General features: G+C 49.5%; 1 protein-coding gene across 2 annotated transcripts in view; it reads right to left on the reverse strand.

The window, feature by feature from the left end:
• LOC147018584 (transmembrane reductase CYB561D2-like) overlaps positions 1 to 10,000 on the reverse strand; it is a 39,739-nt gene that overhangs the window by 6,550 nt on the left and 23,189 nt on the right. For both annotated transcript variants that reach the window (XM_085898375.1, XM_085898376.1), the window contains one exon: positions 1,180 to 1,416. In XM_085898375.1, the coding sequence (XP_085754501.1) occupies positions 1,180 to 1,416 (237 nt within the window). The remainder of the gene's footprint in view (positions 1 to 1,179; positions 1,417 to 10,000) is intronic.

Below are 10,000 nucleotides of genomic sequence, written 5' to 3' on the forward strand. Positions count from 1 at the left end.
ATTCACACCCCTCGATTTTTTTTTTCACAGTTTGTCGTGTTACAGCCTGAATTTAAAATGGATTAGATTTTAAATGTTTTGTCACCAAACCACACAAAATACCCCATAATGACAAAGTGAAAACATGTTTTCAGAATTTTTCGCAAATTAATTTAAAATTAAAAGCTAAAATGCCTTGCGTCAATAAGTATTCAACCCTTTGAGTCGATACTTTGAAGAAGCGCCTTTATCAGCGATTACAGCTTTGAGTCTTCCTGGGTATGTCTGTATCAACTTTGCACATCTGGATTTGGGGATGTTCTCCCATTCTTCCTTGCAGATTTGCTCAAGCACGGTGTATGTCTCGGGCTTGACTAGGCCTCGATGGATGTGCACGTCATCCCGTGTCCAACTCTCAATGCGTCTGGTTGCTTTGCTGATGGCAGTTTAACACCATAACCCATATATCTGACAATCTGATGTCTGTGGGAGACTGGCTGAATGCCAGACGCTGGACGTCGGGAGGACGGATTTAGTAAGGTGTTGGTGTAGTAAGACGGCGTTAAATCTTGTGCTCGGCTAGGCCTTTACGGCAGTTTAATATTCATTACACAATGAGATTGCATTTTGCAACTTGAAAAAAAAAGAAAAGAATGCAACGTTTGATCTCTGGGAACATAAAACAAATTCATAACATCATTTTTTTTGACAAATAAGTGTGTGTATTACTAAAGTTAATGCTGGGTTGTTAGCAGCAAACAAAATGTTTCTGGAATAAGTTTTTTGTAAATATTGACTGTAAATAACAGTATTACTGTACTGTAACATATTTAAGTTATGTTGTTGAACTACCATCAGCGAAACAGTGAGTTCAATGCTAATACCATGAAAAGAAATGGTTAGTTGTGAAATAATTTCATCACCAGCCTCGGTGGTTTAATGATTAGCGGGTCCGCTCTGAGTATGGGAGGTCAGTGATTCGAACCCCAGCCGAGTCATACCAAAGACTAAAAATGGTACGTGCTGCTTCTTTACTTGACACTCGGTATTAAAAAGGAGAGAGCACGAACAAACAACTACAGGTCACTAATAATAGGGCAGGCTTTGATGAGCCAAATTGCCTCCTCCTGCATCGAAGTTCCTTGTAAGGGAACATATAATATTATTATTGTTGGTTAACCCATCACAACAGTTCGTCACCTGCAGAAGAGAACAGATCACCACCGCAAGCCCAAACCAGCTGTGATAAGTGGTAAAATGTGGTCGATCCCGGTGCTCCTTATGTAGGATAATAGTTACGATGCCACCCAAACTGCAGGCAACTGCAAATGTCTGCAGCAACCAATGGAAGCAAGTTCGACGGGGTCGTGGAGAGCCAAGCAGAGGAGAATCATCCGGAGAAAACACCAACACAGCCTCAGTCATGAAAAAGGAGAACTGATGAGAGGGCAAACGGCAAATAAACATTTAAGGACATTTGGAAAAATGTAAATCCTCTCGCACTCAGTACCCATTGTTGTAATCAGTTGTAATACAACGTTGCAAAGTAAATAAATGTCACCGACTTTGTTTCTTAGATGTAAAGAAAATGGCTTTAAGGTTGCTAGCAAGTTTACCTATATACCATACAGGAGATCGGAATGAAATGGAAGATTTGGGTTGAGAGATTGTTGTGCTTACAACTGAAACAATGAAAACACCCCTGGTATTTGGCTTGAGGGGCATCTTAGCCAATTAAGGTATTAATCTTCAAAATAACTCAATGCCACACACTCCAAGTATCCTTCTGCTCAAGATGCCTCTACAGTACATTGTTTATGCTATTACTCCTATCGTCTATACACACCACTGTGCATGTTTGGTACCATGAGATACAACACAGCATTTAAAAATAGACAAATTCTGGGAATGAAAAATATTTGCAAACTCCAACGAGAAAATCATTTAAACATTGTGATATATATATATATATATATATATGTATATATATATATATATATATATATATATATATATATATATATATATATATATATATATATATATATATATATATATATATATATATATATATATAGTACAATTCAAAAGTTTGGACACACCTACTCATTCAAGGGTTTTTTCTTTATTTTTACTATTTTCTACATTTTAGACTAATAGTGAAGACATCAAAACCATGAAATAATGTTGCGAATCTGGAAGCCTTGAGCACTCAGCATACAGGTCCCATAGAACAGTTATATCGGTAAGTATGTGTCTTTAGTTAGGGTCCCCGTCCCGTGTCTAATGGGTGAATAAATGTAAATGTGCTGTGAGTTACTTTGATAGTCAGGGTTTTCTTTCATTTTTATACCCCTCATAACTACAACAACGCCAGCATCACCTTCACCTCGCTCTGGCCAACGCCATTGCCTACGCGTGTGTCAGCACGTACGTGGGCAGAGCCCACGCAGAATAAAGTTCCTCTGGCTGTTTTCTGGGCGGAGTCCATGCAGAACAATGTTCCTCTGCCTGTTTGGTGGGCAGAGTTCAAGAAGGAGCCTCGCGATGGTGAGGAAGGCGGTCCGCGTGACGTCACCACGCCCTGGGGCCAATTGACGGACTTGCCACTCGTTTTGGCCGACAGGGCGACGAGCGATTGTGCACGCCAAAACCGTCCAGTGAGGGAGAGCGGAGGCGCCCCCCCCCCTCCTAGAGACAGGGTGAATAAGGGTGCGGCACGATTCGGACCTCAGAGAGAGATCCTGGGAAGAAGAGAGATCCTGGGAAGAATAGAGAGATCCTGAGAAGAAGAGAGAGATCCTGCCACCAAAACAACCAGAATGGGTGTGCACCGTGTCTCTGAAGGATACAGAGGAGAGGTTTGGTTGCCGGCACGAGCGCTGAGCAGAGCGAGAGAGCGAGAGAGATCCTGGGCTTGAAGGAGAGCTCGAGATTCAGAGATCCTGCCGCCAACAGAACCGCCAGGGGTGCGCGCCGTCCCTCTGAAGGATACAGAGGAGAGGTTTGGTTGCCAGGACGAGCACCGAGCGGAGCTGAGGAGGCTGATCGTGGCTCGCCGGTGTCTGGATTCGGCTCACCTCTCGCTGGTGCCCGGTTCGAATCAGCTCGAAGACCACACGAGGTGGACAGGTCCGAGGCAGGCTCTGGTCTTCAGCTCACCTTCCCCTCCAAGCTGGAGGCCTCAATAAAGGCTGTGGCCACCGTTTCTTGTGTGTGTGTGTGTGTGTGTGTGTGTGTGTGTGTGTGTGTGTGTGTGTGTGTGTGTGTGTGTGTGTGTGTGTGTGTGTGTGTGTGTGTGTGTGTGTGTGTGTGTGGCGCCAGTCTAGTAAGTAGTAATTGTATAAGTGCTCTTGACTGTACATACGTGCTTCTCTATTATTTGGATAACTCTGCTTCTTGCATGCCCCCCTACCCCATTACAAATAAACCCATCTTTTAAATGTATCAGTTCGTGTTTGTGTTTCTTTAATTGGTTTAACACGGTGCGTGTTGGAGAATTAGCCAGGCCGTTGTTGCGGCCTTAAGGGGACATTTGGACTGACGGATCTCGGTGATCATCCGCTCGGGTCGCTCACGGTTCGAGCACGCTAGCAGCTCATTCCGTACAACCGCCATCGAGGGTGAAATTCCCCGGTAGTTTGGAAGACGTGGGTATTTAGGTAAATTGAAATTGGCAATCAACCCTACCCCACGTGGTCGACCTATTGGCGAACTTCGGTCTGATAAGGGACCCATCGGCTCTGGAGTTATCCGCGGTGACGACCTATAAATTCCGGGTGTTCGGTGGAGCCGACTCTACTTCTCCATCTAGCGGTCATGCTCGTCGCCGATACCCGGCCCGCAACAATAACACATATGGAATTATGTAGTCACCCAAAAAATTGTTCAACAAATCAAAGTATATTTTACATTTAGATTCTTCAAAGTTGCCATCCTTTTCCTTGATGACAGCTTTGCACACTCTTGGCATTCTCTCAACCAGCTTCATGAGGTAGTCTCCTGGAATGCTTTTCCATTAACAGGTGTGCCTTGTTAAAAGTTAATTTATGGAATTTCTTCCCTTATTAATGCATTTGAACCAATCATTTGTGTTGTGACATGGTATGGTTAGTATCAAGTAAATTGCCCTATTTGGTAAAAAAAAACATTATTTTGTCTGCACTGTAGTAGCACATATTATGCCAAGAACAACTCAACTAAGCAAAGAAAAATGACTGTCCATCATTACTTTAAGACATGAAGGTCAGTCAATCTGGAAAATTTCAAGAACTTTGAAAGTTTCTTCAAGTGCAGGCGCAAAAACCATCACGCACGATGATGAAACTGGCTCTCATGAGGACGCCACCTGAAAGGAAGACTCAGAGTTACCGCCACTGCAGAGGATAAGTTTATTAGAGTTACCAGCCTCAGAAATCGCCAATTAACTGCACCTCAGATTGCAGCCCAAGTAAATGCTTCACATAGTTCAAGTAACAGATACATCTCAACGTCAACTGTTCAGAGGAGACTGCGTGAATCAGGCCTTCATGGTCAAATTGCTGCAAAGAAACCATTACTGAAGGAGACCAATAAGAAAGAGACTTGCTTGGGCCAAGAAACACAAGCAATGGACATTATACCGGTGGAAATCTGTCCTTTGGTCTGATGAGTCCAAATTTGAGATTTTTGGTTCCAACCGCCGTGTCTTTGTGAGATGCAGAGATGGTGAACGGATGATCTCTGCATGTGTGGTTCCCATCGTGAAGCATGGAGGAGGAGGTGTGATGGTGTGGGGGTGCTTTGCTGATGACACTGTTGGCGATTTATTTAGGATTCAAGGCACACTAAACCAGCATGGCTACCACGGCATTCTGCAATGATACGCCATACCATCTGGTTTGCACTTAGTGGGACCATCATTTGTTTTTCAACAGGACAATGACCCAAAACACACCTCCTGGCTGTGTAAGGGCTATTTGACCAAGGAGAGTGATGGAGTGCTGCATCAGATGACCTGGCCTCCATAATCATCTGACCTAAACACAATTAAAATGGTTTGGGATGAGTTGGACCGCAGAGTAAAGGAAAGGCACCCAACAAGTGCTCATTAAATGTGAGAACTCCTTCAATAGTGTTGGAAAAGCATTCCAGGTGACTACCTCATGAAGCTGGTTGAGAGAATGGCAAAAGTGTGCAAAGCTGTCATCAAGGCAAAGGGTGGTAACTTTGAAAAATCCAAAATAGAAAATATATTTTGATTTGTTTGACACTTTTTTGGTTCCGACATAATTCCATATGTTTTCTTTCATAGTTTTGATGTCTTCACCATTATTCTAACATATAGAAAAGAGTAAAAATAAAGAAAAACCCTTGAATGAGTCAGTGTGTCCAAACTTTTGACGGGCACTGTATACCTGTATATACATACACATACATATTGTTACAGCTGTGGAAATTCGCATTACACCAAAAAGGGCCCTCAGGTGAGATATCTTCATAGGTACATGTGTAGTTAGCCCAAACCCGTTGTATAGAGGGAATTTATGTGATCCATCTGGGCTGCGACGCTTTGAGTTCGTCGTTTTTCTTTTTCTATCTTTTATTTCAAACAGCATCACTACAACCACACCACCGCCACCATCTACGCTACCACATCTTCGCCACTGCGTCCGCTTCCGAACGGCAAAGAAGGGCGCCAAGGAAGGAGCTGCGACGATGCGCGGGTTTTCCCGCCTGTTTTTCCCACCATTTTTCCCCGCGCTTGGAGTGAAGGAAGGGGGGAGGGCAGCCCGCCGCCGATTGGTGGATGACCAGCGTGAGGCGGTCGGGGAGAGGGAACGCCCCTCTTCGAGAACCCTCTCGAAGGAGGGTGGAGCCGAAAACGGGGGCCGAGTGACGGGCGGAGCCCCGGGCTATAAAAGTCAGACATGGGCGGAGCGCTTTTTGCTCTTGCTCTCTTCGTCTTCTTCTCTCTCTTCCGGCTCGCTCTTCCTCTTCGTCTCCTCTTGGTGGTGGCCACTGTGGTGCGGTCCCGAGACCCCGCTGGCGGGACGGAGCGTCTGCCATTCCCCACACCACGACCTCGAGCAACCACGTTCCCCCCCCCCTTTCTATCCGCGCTGAGATAGCGCCGGAATCCCCGTCCGTGGCGTCGAGCGGCCAACACGTGCCAGCGCGAGGCACGCCGGAGAGGACTCGCCTACCACGCCAGGGATCGGAGTCGCGGCCAGGTGCGACCACACCGACGGACGTGGGAGAGGGACTCGACGGCCCCAAAGGGAAGTCACCATTTTCTTTTCGGGGTTTTTGTATGGATCTTGTGGCGCCGTGTCTCATAAAGTAGAACTGTTTAAGTGTTGCTGTGTGTACGCGTATTCGGTTTTGCTCTGCATTGTTACTTTTGTGTTGGCTGTTATATGTGCATTTTGATTATTGTATGGCTGTATATACGTGCTTTTTGTCTGTGGCTATGAATGAAATGCTTGCTTGTTGAACTGTGACCGTTTCGCTTCGTCTTTTCTTTATTGACCCTCCATCTTGCATCACGTAAGGGGTTCGTAGTGGGTGCAACATCCCGGTAATTAATCTGAACCGTCCAGGTTGACGATAACACCGCTCGGTTATCCGGATAGTACGGAATGGGCTGCCCAAGCGGCTCGTGTCTGGGGTCGACCTGCGGCGAGGTACGATCGCCCGGTTTACCATCCGCGTGGGTACTTAGGTAGGTCGAGTTTGGCGAACAACCCTATCCTATGCGGGTGGCCGATTGGCACAATTGTGGTGAGGTCGAAAGGCCCACCCGTGACTAGCTCCCGGTGTTGGTCCGAGAGGGTCACGACAGAATTGTCCGTCCGGTGGGCGACGTGCCGCGATTCGAGTTGCGTGGCCATTCGCACGCCGACGGGCGCGAATTCGCAACACTGGCGTCAGGAGTGGGATACGAACCCATCCCCCTCCTCGCAACACTGGTGTACAGGAGTGTGGGATTCAAATTCACCTTGGTCTCCAGCTAAATTCACGGGAATTGGTTCAGGGGTGAGAGGAGCGACCCCCGATTCCCTCCAAATTACGAGCAGGCTAAATTAACCCCTTACGAGAAACAAGACGGAGTCTCAAGGCGAGCGGGTGCCGGGGGTATTAGAAATGGATGTGGGAGTGTTATAATCCATGGCTCAGGATGAGAACCCTGAGCAGGAAATGATGGTTGTGATGCAGGAACAATTTCCCCCCCCAACTGAACCCAGAGCCCGAAATGGGCGTGGCGGCGGCCGCGGCGTATGACACCTCCCCTCCCCCTCTCCACCAAAACTCCCCGATCCTGGCCGAATCGGCTCAGCCGAGTGTACCCGACATGGCCCAGCTATGCGCCATGCTGGCGGGAGTAAACACGACCATGCAGCAAATGGGGGAAGAAATAAAAAACAACATGGAAGCGAATACACAAACGATGCGCGGTGAGATGCAGCAAATAGGCCAAAGCCTGCAGGCGGGCATGAAGGCAATAGCGTGCAGTGAAGCGCGGACAACAGTGGAGCTTAAAATGGCGACGCCACGTGTGGGAGCGAACGAGCTGGGAGGGAGTGCAACGGTTGTCAGGCCCGCAATGGAGGCGGGTGAGGGCAAAATAATTCGGGGGACGTGTTGGGCGAGAAGCGTGGAGGTGACGGAAACTGTGACGGTGAGAGAGAGGGAAAAATTAAATGGGGTGAACGAAACGTGTGAGACGAGACATGAGGTGACGACGGAAAGAAGAAAAGAAATAATAGTTGAGACAAGGGAGATAACGAGGGAAGAGACGGAAATAATAGAGACGCGGGAGATGGGAACGATAGAGGGAAGACTACACGATCCAGACAGGGTTAAAGACGCACACACACACACACACACACACACACACACACACACACACACACACACACACACACACACGGAGTTTGTGGAGGACAATAAGGGGGAGCTTGGGGAATGTGTCATGACCCGGTGCGAGCAGCTGGATAGCCTCCTCCAGGAACGAGGGGAGGGAGTTTGCCCCCTTGAAGCTGATCACGACCAAGTGAGTTCGGTCGTGTCGAGCGAGTTCGAGGGGACGGGTGCTGTGGACAGGTGCACGTGCAGCTTGGGGGGTATAGAGGCCCCGGAACCCCTTGTGGGGACACGAATCCCCAGTGTGGTTGTCCCGGTGTGTGTGGTGCAAGGTGTGAGTGCGCCCCCGTGTGCAAGTGATGTGGTCACGAGTGTGCCGGAGTGCGTGCCTCCCAGCACTCCGGGTGTGAGTGGAAGCCCGTGTATGAGTGAGACACCGTGGGCGAGTGCCCCCGCGTGTGTGAGTGGTATGGTTTGTGTGGGTGAAATGGTGATCGTGAGTGAAAAGGTGTGTGTAACAGAGACCACATGTGTGAGAAAGCGGTATGAAAGAGAGATGACGATCGGTATGCGGGAACACGCAACCGCACGTCCGAGTGTCATGGAGAGGTGTGTGAGCGTCGTAACACGCAGGTGTGCGTGGGTCGAATGGCGACGACGACTGCGACAATTGAGAGACAGGGGCCAGGTAGCAGCCGTAGCTGTAACGGGGACCGCGCCGGGTTCACCCAGCAGCGAGCGCAAGGTTCGGGCCGTGCAACGCACGAGGCCGCCACGTGCGCGCTTGCGGGAGTGAAGCCCGGTCCGGAAACGCCCGCGGTGGATGTTGCCGATCCCGCGACGGACAAAGTTTAGGCAGGATTACGGATTTGGACCGGACGGGTTCTCCACGCGGGTGTGTGTGTTAAGCTCCAACGGGCAGAGCACATGTGTTCGCGTGGGGAACCCCTCAAGACGCGAGGGTTGTGTTTTTTTTTTTTTGCGCCGGATGACGTCATGGCTGCATGTATGGTTGGAATTCGGCAGGAGAGTGAATCCCTGCCGGATGGTACCGTCCAAGAGGGACGAGGGACGCGAACAGCTGCCATGACGTCACGCCAAAGGAGCGTGGCTGCGAATTGCCGCGCTGGTGCGCAGGTTGCGAGTTGTCGCGCTGGTGCCGCGCATTAAAAAAAAAAAAAAGCAAGCCTCGCTTTCGGGTGAACAGGATTCCCCAGGCAAGGGGTGGAAGACCCCCTTGCCTGGGCCATCACTAGTTAGGGGGATGGGTTAGTGATAGTTAGACCGACTTCATGGGGCCGGGGTAAGTCCTCATGGAGCCCGTGGAATGGATTAGGTGGAGGGATTTTAGTTGAGATTTAGGTTGGAGAAATTATTTTGAGGACAGAGACAGACGTTGAATGTGTAGTGGGGACGTAGGTTAGCTACATAGGTTAAAAAGATGTGCTACTAGTGTAAGGGATGACGAGGGAGCATGAGTGAGTTTGGGGAGGAGGTTAGAAGGATGGCTGAGTTCAGCGGTGTGTGTGTTGAAGAGTTGGTGAGTTGTGTGGAGACATGTTGAGTGAGTAAGGCCAGCGGGTCTGTGTGTATGGAGCGAATGTGGAATGCATGGTGCGATGAGTGATTGGGGGGAGGAGTGACTCCAGCCCAAGGGACCCCGGGGTCAGTGTAGAGTGAGTTCGCTGGGTTAGCTAAATTGACAAAATGGAGGTCGTTTTGTTGTTGGTGGGAGTGGAGGCTCGAAACCCGTTTGGAGGGGTGCAGGAGCCCTGTTGACGGGCTGGGAGCGTGGCTGCGAAAGGTGAGTATCGCTGAGTGGGTACCCCAGGCATCGGGCTAGTCGGCCGTGGTAGGCCAAGGGCCCATGGGGGGCCGGGATAGCGTAGTGGGCACGGGTGCGCCCGCATGATGCGGGGGCCCGGGGCGCCGTTAGCCGTGTGGGCAGTGTTGTGGGCATGGGTGACCCTCGGAAAGGGGCCCGGGAAGCCAGGCTGCCATGTGATTGTTTCAGGGGAGTCGCCATGGAGGGCACTCCCCGGTTTTTAGGGAGCTGGTAGGCTCGGAGGCAGTGTAGTGCCCGGGGGTGCCATACCTGGAGAATCCGCAGAGGGTAGTGCCTGCCAAGGGAGCCACGCGTCCCAGCCATGAGACCGTGTGAGGGCACGGAAAGAAA

The sequence above is a fragment of the Eptatretus burgeri genome, chromosome 10 (assembly GCF_056783735.1).
Source record: "Eptatretus burgeri isolate ZD-2024b chromosome 10, Ebu_testis_v1, whole genome shotgun sequence".
Classification (NCBI taxonomy): domain Eukaryota; kingdom Metazoa; phylum Chordata; class Myxini; order Myxiniformes; family Myxinidae; genus Eptatretus; species Eptatretus burgeri.